At 37.5% G+C, this 12,068-nt stretch overlaps 1 protein-coding gene across 1 annotated transcript in view; it reads right to left on the reverse strand.

The window, feature by feature from the left end:
* Positions 1 to 2,274: 2,274 nt before the first annotated feature.
* The window catches only part of LOC144256855 (cytochrome P450 3A9-like), a 30,312-nt gene continuing 20,518 nt past the window's right edge, over positions 2,275 to 12,068 (reverse strand). Inside the window, exons 12-13 of the mRNA XM_077802506.1 lie at positions 2,995 to 3,157; positions 2,275 to 2,370 (exon numbers count right to left, since the gene is read on the reverse strand). Of these exons, the coding sequence (XP_077658632.1) occupies positions 2,275 to 2,370; positions 2,995 to 3,157 (259 nt within the window). The remainder of the gene's footprint in view (positions 2,371 to 2,994; positions 3,158 to 12,068) is intronic.

Below are 12,068 nucleotides of genomic sequence, written 5' to 3' on the forward strand. Positions count from 1 at the left end.
GTTATGTGATATTATGAGAAACTCAAGTGTAGTCACAGGCGTTAGTCTCCTGCTGCTGTCTTTTTGTTTTTGTTGTTGTTGTTTAAGTGGACACAATATTATTATTTTATTTTTCTGTGATGCTGAGGATCAAACCCAATGTCTCACACGTGGTAGATGAGCATTCTACCTCTGAGCAAACCCAGTCCCATAGCTGCTGTATGTACAAATCATAAGACCTTTGTCAACACAAGCTCCATCCATATATCTTTGCCCACACAGGTTCCTCTGCCTAGAATACTTTTGTGCCTCATAAAAGACTCCTGCTGAGCCTCCAAAAGCCAGCTCTTATAGCACCTATTTTGGTAGAGTCTTTCCTTACTAATCTCAAAGAGTAGGACAACTTATTCCTTGGCTGTAATGTAGAGAATCAGATGTGACTGCGTTACTATTAGTGTCCTTGATGGAGTTTGCCTGCAAACAGGATACTCTGTCGAGATATAGAAAGGCAACAGCGGACATGCTTGCAAACGAGGTGTCTGCTGTCCTTGGGAGGGCTTGCTCGCAAACGAGGGGCCCCTTCAAGGTTTAGATAAAGTAACAGCTGACATGCTTGAAAACGAGATGTTTACTGTCCCTGGGAGAGTCTGCTCGCAAACAAGAGGCTTCTTCAAGGTTTAGATAGGTAACAACAGACATGCTTGAAAGCAAGGTGTCTACTGACCTTGGGAGAACTTGCCTGCAAACGGGATGTTTTGCCAAATGGGCTAGGAGGGCGCTGAGAAAAATTTTTTATCTGTTCTAAACAAAGAGCAGAGCTCAGCATACTCCAGGCAGAAAGTAGATTAGCCATGAGAAGCGGGTCACTTCTGATTAGAAAGTAAAACTTCTATGCGCTATGTTTAATTAGCTGAAAGACCTGATTTATTGATGTTGGAAGGCTGCCTTCTTTGTTCACAATACTATAAAAAGAATGCTTATACACAATAAAGGACTTTTTTTCTGCTGCTGCTTTGCTTGCTCTGCTTCTTCTTTTTCTTTGTTTTCCCATGCTGACCTGCAAGTGAATTACTGCAACACTGTAATCCTCAAGATTCTGTAGGCTGAGGCAGGAGGATCATGAGTTCAAAACCAGGCTCAGAAACTCAGTAAGACCCTGAGCATCCTAGCTAAAACTTGTATCAAAAGATATATATCATATAACATGTATAATACATAATATATAATATATATATATGGAAGGATAGTAGAAAGAATTGGTCATTACCCTATGTGCATATATGGTTACATGACTGGTATATGTCTACATCATGTACAAGCAGAAGAATAAGAAGTTTTACTCTATTTTTGTATAATGTGTCAAAATGCATTCTACTGTCATGTATAAATAATTAGAACAAATAGTAAAGTATTGGAGATGTGGCTCTGGATTCAATCCCCAGTACTTGAATAAATAAATAATAAAATATATGGATAAGGGCTGCACCATTAGGAGTTGAAGATGGACTACAACTATGTTTCTTGCTTTCCAGAATCAACAAGGGAGATAAAATGGGAGTATTAAATCTAAGCTAGAGATATAGTAATAACTACACCTCAGTAAATTGTCACAAATTTTTTACTTCAAAAATGGCAGAAGGACACTATGAATATACTTTTCCAGTAATGGGAAAATTCACAGTGGGTTAACTTTATCTACCTTACTATTTAATTTGAATTGCTGAAAAAGCTCCATGTATTCACTGATTGTGATGATCAAAAGATTTAGTTTTGACTCTCACTGATTCAGTACTATATATACCCTTAAATGGGCATAGAGGCTTCAGATAAACTTCTACAAGGACATGTTTATTGACTTTCTCATTATAAAACTTATCACAGCATATTTCAAAGAACACATCATATATCAATGTCACTACAAAAGCCACCACAACCACCCTCATTTTTATTAAAAATTGTTGACAAATTTGCTGATAATTGTTGATTCTCTGATCAGAGCTCAGGAGGAGCTGCCAGGACTAACTGTCGGTGAGAGGAGAGAGCCCATTAGACCCAGAAAAGGTGAGTCTTCACGTCTGGCACTGAGGTGCTCACCTCCTTACCATCAGAAAATAGATAATACTCTGGACAGACCCTGAGAAAGCTTAGGAAAGGTCCAGCATCTCTTATCATTCATCAATTGAGGAATATAGAGTCTATCTTCATTTTGAGTTTTCTTCACAAAATAAATTTTTGTTCTCTGATGTTCTGTGTCCCAGGCTCTAAGGACAACAATGCACAAATCCTTAGGGAATTTCAGGCTCCACTTATTATCCCATCTCTGCACACAGCCTTCAGAATAATGGGCTTTTCAGATTGAAGAATTACTTGATCAGCTAATTTCAGGGGAATCTGAAACATTTCGACAAGCACATGGAGAAGCACTGAATGAAACACCAAGAACCAAAGCAGCAAAGTTGAGAAGATATATTAAGCACAGTGATGCTTCACAAACATAAAACTACTTTTAGTATCATGTACTTTGAATTCATCCTACTCATTCTCTAAGGTGGGTCATGATTAAATAGTAAAATTATTCACTTATCTGAAAAATTATTTCATAACATTTATCCTATACAAGGCCTGAGATGGGGAGGTTCTGTAAGTTCTGGTGAGGAGAGCTTCTCTCAAACATCAGAACCCTGTGGTCACCACACCTCACGACTGTGCACAGGGTCTCTCCAGGAGACTTAAAGCTGAATTTACACTGTGCTCAAGTTCACAGTCCACACATACACATGGCACACTAATCTGCATTGAGTCCATACATTTTTTACACTTTGTTCTTCATAAAGCCATAGATTTAGAGCCCCCACAGTGAAGAACTCTAAAATCTCAAAGATGGTGAAGAAGAGATTCACTGGACTATACATCTACGAATTAAATGATGAATGAGCATATATTTTTCTGTGACTAGGCCCCTCTGTTTGGAAAAACATCTTCAAATAAACATTATTTATATGAAAATCTACTGACCTGTGTTTCCTTACAAGGTTGGAAGGAGAAGTTCTGCATTACTTTGACAAGAGCAAGTTTCATGTTCATGAGAGCAAACCTCATACCAATGCAGTTTCGGGGTCCATTTCCAAAGGGCATGTACACATAAGGATCGATGCTGTCCTTGTTCTGCTTACTGAACCTGGTCAACAAAGATGACAAGTCAACAAAACATTAAAACTACAACAGTTACTTATTTCAGTTTGTGCCTTAGACATCCCCAAGCAATGGTGTAAAAGATTATTTCTGGGCTGGTTATTGAAATACAGCTGTGGTTTTGCTATAAGAATTGTTAAGGTATCGAGTTTTTCCATGTTTCTCCCCCTTAGCCTATAGGAGTTATTCCACCTTTCTCCCCCTTAGTCTATAGGATCTTTCAGTCTTTTTGAGATGAGATAAATTTTGTTTCAAAGGAAATCATGATAAGTTGAGACAGTAAAGGAAACAACACACATAAAAAATATAAGGAGTATTAGAGTGAATACATAAAATGAAATGAGATAGTGGTTATGTCAGTTATGGGACATGCTATGAAATTTGAAAACACAGACACACACACACTCACACACACACACACACACATACACAGAGTTATGGTGCCATATCTGAGGAGAATTAGTTTTAGCATCAGAATAAACAAGATCCTGGGTGTTGAAGTCTCTTACTAAATAATGAGAAAATACTGGTATAACCTAGGCACATCCTGAAATATATTTTAAATCATCTCTGGATTGCTTATATTAACTAATAATATGTAAATAGTATATAAATACTTACTGTATTAGACTGTTTAGGGGAAACTGATAAGAAAAAAACGTTTATTTAGTTAGTTGAAATTATAGATCCAAAAACCATACGTACAGGCTGAGCACAGTGGCACACGGCTGTAATCCCAGCGACTTGGGAGGAGGAGATAGTAGGATCCCAAGTTCAAAGGCAACTTCAGCAATTTAGTGAGGCACTAAGCAACTCAGTGAGACCCTGTCTCTAATAAAATACAAAATAGGTCTATGAATGTGGCTCAGTGGTCCACCGCCCCTGAGTTCAATTCCTGATACCTCCCCAAAAAAAACCACATACATGCAAGAGGTTGAATGCAAAAATTATCAAGTGCTAGCAAAAATCATATAAAATGTGATACAATCTAGTTTTGCAAAAATATCTATATATGCATAATAAAGTTTATGAGAACATGGTCATATTATTAATTCATAATTATTTAGAGAATTTAACAAACTAAAAAGTTTATTCTCAGCATAAGAAATAATTTGTGAGGTGAATAAGGAGCCTATAGCTTGGGAGAAAAATTTTACCCCTCACACATTAGATAGAACACCACTCTCTAGAGTATATAAAGAACTCAAAAGCAAAGCACCACAAAACCAAATAACCCAATCAATAAATGGGCCAAGGACCTGAACAGACACTTCTCAGATGAGGACATACAATCAATCAACAAATATATGAAAAAATGCTCATCATCTCTAGCAATTCAAGAAATGTAAATCAAAACTACTCTAAGATATCATCTCACTCCAGTTAGAATGGCAGCTATTATTAGGACAACAATAAGTGTTGGTGAGAATGTAGGGAAAAAAAGTACACTCATACATTGCTGGTGGGACTGTAAATTGGAGCAGCCAATATGGAAAGGAGTGTGGAGATTCCTTGGAAATCTGGGAATGCAACTACCATTTGACCCAGCTATCCCTCTCCTTGGTTTATAGCCAAAAGACTTAAAAAACAGCATGCTACAGGAACACAGCCACATTAGTGTTTATAGCAGCACAATTCACAATAGATAAACTGTGGAGCCAACCTTAGATGCCCTTCATTAGATGAATGGGTTTTAAAAATGTGGCATATATACACAATGGAATTTTACTCATCATTAAAACAGAATAAAATCATGGCATTTGCAGGTAAATGGATGGCATTGGAGAAGATGAAGTTAGCTAATTCGAAAAAAAACCCAAATGCTGAATGTTTCTCTAATATAAGGAGGCTGACTCATAGTGGGGTAGGGAGAGGGAGCATGGGAGGAATAGATGAACTCTAGATAGGACAGAGGGGTGGAAGGGAAAGGGAGGGGGCAGGGGGTTAGCAAGGATGATGGAATGTAATGAATATCATTATCCAAAGTACATGTATGAAGACAAGAATTGGTGTCAACATACATTATATACAGAGACATGAGAAATTGTGTTGCATATGTGTAATAAGAATTATAATGCATTCTGTTGTCATTTTTTAAATTAATTTAAAAAACTTTAAAAAGAATTTAGGATAGTGAATGGACATAGCATTCGTTTTGTTCCTTGTCATAAATTCATATCATTTTGCAAGAAAATGTTATATTTATAACAGGAAAACTGCTTAAAATACAAAGACATATATGAAAATGATTACATAGGGAGAACCAACATGGTGGCAGGCATGGAGAGATCAAGTCTCTGACCTCTTCAGCTGTCAATGCTGAGCTGACATGGATCTGGGGCAAACAGTCTGGGCCTCTCAGAACACACACTGAGCCCGGATTGGCTGAATTTAAGCTCCCATTCGCCTGCTTCCCGCAGATAAACAGCTGTGACTCAGCACTAATCCATCAAGCTGAAACAACTGGTCAGCCCTTCTAATCCTATGGAGATAAATGCCAACCGAACCTTCATAGGTAGTGGCCACAGGATTGAAACGGGGCTTGGGAGAGACAGTAAGGACCCACCCGTTGCATTGGTCACCCGGCAAAGGGAAACAAACTGTCGCCATTTGCAAGAGATACCACCATGGCAGAGAACTGACGTCATCAGACTGCGGTGGAGGAGATAACTTCATTGAAACCTGTGGCTACAGGTGTGTAATCCCCTAGCCTTCCCTCTCCACACATTGGGGAAAACTTAAGGGCCCCTCCCAGCTCTCCCATGAGTGCCATAGCCAGACCCAGGGAATCAGAAGTGGCTCGGGACCCACGGTGCGGAACCCCAGGCTACTGCTCCCACCAGTGCTGACAACTGAGTTCTCTTGCACCAGCTACTGGGGGCATGGCTACCGGAGGGCAAGTAAAATTCGCTGAGGATTCTCAGCCCCAAGCTCTAAAAACTTAGGGTCTGAGGGAATGGCAAACAGAAAGAGTGTGCCAAGTCGTTCATGAAAACAGGGCTCCCAGGAGCAGCAGACCTGGCGTGTTGCCAGTATTGTGGTGAGCGTCACCAGTGAGGGGGGCCTGGCTAGAGGAAAAGTGGGGAAGTGACTAGACACAAGAGGAGGCCGTAGGCACTCAGGATTGGAGACTCGCCCAGTCTGAGAGGAGGGGCTTCTGCACAGTGATTGGTTCCCGCGTATTGACAGGAGAAGCTTGGCCTGGTGGGCAGAGCTCCACCTACTGGAAGAGAAGTTAATCAAACTCTAAGACTGCATTTATTAGTTTTTTTTCCTCTTTTTTTGATTTTTTTTCATTTTCATTTTTCTTTCTTGTTGATTTTTAAATTTTTTGAAAATTTTTTTTTAATTTTTTTCTTCTAAATTTAATTTTAATTTTTTATTATTGTTTTTTAAAAAATTTTTTATTTCCTATTTTTTTCTTCTTTTGTCTTTTCATTTCTTTTCAATTTTCTTATTCCCCATTCCTTGAATTCTACCTGCTTACTCTCATTCTCTTTAGTGACTTCTTCCCTTCCCTTCTAATACCTTTCCTCCCAAGCATCAAATAAATTTATAGGAGTAAACAGTAACTCAGCAGTAAAATAGAACAAGAAGTAACATGAGCAACATGAAAAAGCAAGAAAGAAAAGGAGTACAAAAAATGCAGGACAGCCTAAATATTCAGGAGGACCTAGAGTCATCAGAAAAATGGTCATATAAAGAACTCAAGGAACACCTTAGACAGATGGAATGGAACCTTAAAGAGGATATGAGACTGCAAATTCAAACAGTGAAAGAACACATTGAAAACGAATTACATAAACAGATCAAAGAAGAAGTTAAGCATCTTTATCAGGAGATAGAGATTATAAAAAAATCAAACAATAATTCTAGAAATGAAAGAAACTATAAACCAAATTAAAAACTCAAATGAGAGTATCACTAACAGAGTGGAGCAAGTAGAAGCCAGAACGTCAGATAATGAAGACAAAATATATCATCTTGAAAAGAGTCTAGCCAACTCAGATAGGCTGGTTAAAAATCATGAGAGAAACATCCAAGAGATATGGGATAACATAAAAAAAACAAACTTAAGAGTCATCGGGATAAAGGAAGGTATAGAGATTCAAACCAAGGGAATGAGTAACCTGCTGAATGAAATAATTACAGAAAACTTTCCAGAAATAAAAAAGGAAATGGATATGCAAATTGTAGATGCATACAGGACACCGAGCATACAAAATCACAGTAGACCAACGCCAAGACACATTGTTATGAAGATATCCAATATACAGAACAAAGAGAAAATATTAAAAGCTACAAGAGAAAGAGGGCAGATTACATTCAGGGGTAAATCAATAAGGTTAACAACGGAGTTTTCATCACAGACGCTGAAAGCAAGAAGGTCATAGAACAATGTATTTCAAACACTGAAAGACAATGGATGCCAACCAAGAATTCTGTATCCAGCAAAATTAAGCTTCAGGTATGACAACGAAATAAAAATCTTTCATGATAAACAAAAGTTAAAAGAATTTGCAGCCAGTAAACCAGCATTGCAAAGCATCTTGAGCAAAACACTACATGAGGAAGAAATGAAAAACAATAATCAAAACCATCAGGGGGAAGTGTCTCTGTAAAGACAGAGGGCGGGGGGGAAGCTAATCATGGAGAAACAAACTAAATTAAAAAAAAGGATAAATAATCAAACATGGCTGGAAGTACAAACCATATGTCAATAGTAACTCTAAATGTTAATGGCTTAAACTCTCCAATAAAGTGACATAGGCGGTATCATGGATTAAAAAAGCAAATCCAACAATATGCTGCCTTCAGGAGACACATCTGATTGGAAAAGACATACACAGGCTGAAGGTGAAAGGATGGGAAAAAATATACCACTCACACGGTCCTTGTAAGCAAGCAGGGTTGGCCATCCTCATATCGAATAAAATCGACTTCAAGACTAAGTTAATCAAAAGGGATAAGGAAGGACGTTATATACTGTTAAAAGGAACCATTCACCAACAAGACATAACAATTATCAATATTTATGCTCCAAATAATGGTGCTGTGACATTCATAAAACAAATTCTCCTCAAGTTCAAGAATCAAATAGACCACAACACAATAATTATAGGTGACTTCAGCACACCTCTCTCACCATTGGACAGATCCTCCAAACAAAAGTTGAGTAAAGAAAATATAGAACTCAATACCACAATCAATAACCTAGACTTAACTATCATATATAGAATATATCAACCATCATCAAATGGATATACTTTTTTCTCAGCAGCATATGGATCCTTCTCAAAAATAGACCATATATTATGCCATAGGGCAACCCTCAGTAAATATAAAGGGGTGGAGATAATACCATGCATTTTATCTGATCATAATGGAATGAAACTGGAAATCAATGATAAAAGAAGAAAGGAAAAATCATACATCACATGGAAAATGAACAATATGTTACTGAATGATCAGTGGGTTACAGAAGACATAAAGGAGGAAATCAAAAAATTCTTAGAGATAAACGAAAATACAGACACAACGTATTGGAATCTATGGGACACAATGAAAGCAGTTTCAAGAGGGAAATTCATCGCCTGGAGGTCATTCCTCAAAAAAAGAAAAAACCAACAAACAAATGAGCTGACACATCATCTCAAAGCCCAAGAAAAGGAAGAGCAAAACAACAGCAAATGTAGCAGAAGGCAAGAAATAATTAAAATCAGAGTGGAAATCAATGAAATTGAAACAAAAGAAACTATTGAAAAAATTAACAAAACTAAAAGTTGGTTCTTCAAAAAAATAAATAAGATTGACAGACCCTTAGCCATGCTAACAAAGAGAAGAAGAGAGAGAACTCAAATTACTAACATACGGGATGCAAAAGGCAATATCACAACAGATGCTACAGAAATACAGAAGACAATTAGAAATTATTTTGAAAACCTATATTCCAATAAAATAGAAGATAGTGAAGACATCGATAAATTTCTTAAGTCATGTGACTTGCCCAGACTGAGTCAGGAGGACACATACGATTTGAACAGACCAATATCAATGGATGAAATTGAAGAAGCAATCAAAAGACTACCAACCAAGAAGAGCCCAGGACTGGATGGGTATACAGCGGAGTTTTACAAAACCTTTAAAGAAGAATTAATACCAATACTTTTCAAGTTATTTCAGGAAATAGAAAAAGAGGGAGCTCTTCCAAATTCATTCTATGAGGCCAACATCACCCTCATTCTGAAACCAGACAAAGACACCTCAAAGAAAGAAAACTACAGACCAATATCTCTAATGAACCTATACGCAAAAATCCTCAATAAAATTCTGGCGAATCGAATCCAATAACACATCAAAAAAATTGTGCACCATGATCAAGTAGGATTCATCCCTGGGATGCAAGGATGGTTCAATATACGGAAATCAATAAATGTTATTCACCACATCAATAGACTTAAAGGTAAGAACTATATGATCATCTTGATAGATGCAGAAAAAGCATTCGACAAAGTACAGTATCCCTTTATGTTCAAAACATTAGAAAAACTAGGGATAACAGGAACTTACCTCAACATTGTAAAAGCTATCTATGCTAAGCCTCAGGCTAGCTTCATTCTGAATGGAGAAAAATTGAAGGCATTCCCTCTAAAATCTGGAACAAGACAGGGATGCCCTCTATCACCACTTCTATTCAATATAGTTCTCGAAACACTGGCCAGAGCAATTAGACAGACAAAAGAAATTAAAGGCATAAAAATAGGAAAAGAAGAACTTAAATTATCACTATTTTCAGAAGACATGATTCTATACCTAGAAGACCCAAAAGGGTCTACAAAAAAACTACTAGAACTAATAAATGAATTCAGCAAAGTGGCAGGATATAAAATCAACATGCATAAATCAATGGCATTTCTGTATATCAGTGACAAAACTTCTGAAACGGAAATGAGGAAAAACACTCCATTCACAATATCCTCAAAAAAAAAAATAAATACTTGGGAATCAACCTAACAAAAGAGGTGAAAGATTTATACAATAAAAACTACAGAACCCTAAAGAGAGGAGTAGAAGAAGATCTTAGAAGATGGAAAAATATTCCCTGTTCATGGATAGGCAGAACTAACATTATCAAAATGGCGATATTACCAAAAGTTCTCTATAGTTTTAATGCAATGCCAATCAAAATCCCAATGGCATTTCTTGTAGAAATAGACAAAGTAATCAGGAAATTCATATGGAAAAATAAAAGACCCAGAATAGCAAAAGCAATTCTAAGCAGGAAGTGTGAATCAGGCGGTATAGCGATACCAGATTTCAAACTATATTACAGAGCAATAGTGACAAAAACAGCATGGTACTGGTACCAAAACAGGCGGGTGGACCAATGGTATAGAATAGAGGACACAGAGACTAATCCACAAAGTTACAAGTATCTTATATTTGATAAAGGGGCTAAAAGCATGCAATGGAGGAAGAACAGCATCTTCAACAAATGGTGCTGGGAAAACTGGAAATCCATATGCAACAAAATGAAACTGAATCCCTTTCTCTCGCCATGCCTAAAAGTTAACTCAAAATGGATCAAGGAGCTTGATATCAAATGGGAGACTCTGCGTCTGATTGAAGAAAAAGTTGGCTCCAATCTACATATTGTGGGGTCGGGCTCCAAATTCCTTAATAGGACACCCATGGCACTAGAGTTAACAACAAGATTCAACAAATGGGACTTACTTAAACTAAACAGTTTTTTTCTCAGCAAGAAAAACAATAAGAGAGGTAAATAGGGAGCCTACATCATGGGAACAAATTTTTACCCCTCACACTTCAGATAGAGCCCTAATATCCAGAGTATACAAAGAACTCAAAAAATTAGACAATAAGATAACAAATCACTCAATCAACAAATGGGCCAAAGACCTGAACAGACACTTCTCAGAGGAGGATATACAATCAATCAAGAAGTACATGAAAAAATGCTCACCATCTCTAGCAGTCAGAGAAATGCAAATCAAAACCACTCTAAGATACCATCTCTAGTATCTCACTCCAGTAAGATTTGCAGCCACTATGAAGTCAAACAACAAGTGCTGGTGAGGATGTGGAGAAAAGGGTACACTTGTACATTGTTGGTGGGACTGCAAATTGTTGCAGCCAATTTGGAAAGCTGTATGTAGATTCCTGGGAAAGCTGGGAATGGAACCACCATTTGACCCAGCTATTGCCCTTCTCAGACTATTCCCTGAAGACCTTAAAAGAGCATACTACAGGGATACTGCCACATCGATGTTCATAGCAGCACAATTCACAATAGCTAGACTGTGGAAACAACCCAGATGCCCTTCAATAGATGAATGGATAAAAAAGTGTGGCATTTATACACCATGGAGTATTATGCAGCATTAAAAAATGACAAAATCATGGAATTTCAGGGAAATGTATGGCACTAGAGCAGATTATGCTTAGTGAAGCTAGCGAATCCCTAAAAAACAAATACCAAATGTCTTCTTTGATATAATGAGAGCAACTTTGAACAGAGCAGGGAGGAAGAGCAGGAAGAAAAGATTAACATTAAACAGAGACATGAGATGGGAGGGAAAGGGAGAGAAAAGGGAAATTGCATGGAAATGAAGGGAGACCCTCATTGCTATACAAAATTACATATAAGAGATTGTGAGGGGAATGGGAAAATAAACAAGAAGAGAAATGAGTTACAGTAGATGGGGTAAAGAGAGAAGATGGGAGGGAAGGGGAGGGGGGATAGTAGGGGATAGGAAATGTAGCAGAATACAACAGTTACTAATAGGGCATTATGTAAATTTGTGGATGTGTAACCGACATGATTCTGCAATCTGCATTTGGGGTAAAACGTGGGAGTTCATAACCCACTTCAATCT

Source organism: Urocitellus parryii, chromosome 9 (assembly GCF_045843805.1).
Source record: "Urocitellus parryii isolate mUroPar1 chromosome 9, mUroPar1.hap1, whole genome shotgun sequence".
In the NCBI taxonomy this organism is placed as follows: domain Eukaryota; kingdom Metazoa; phylum Chordata; class Mammalia; order Rodentia; family Sciuridae; genus Urocitellus; species Urocitellus parryii.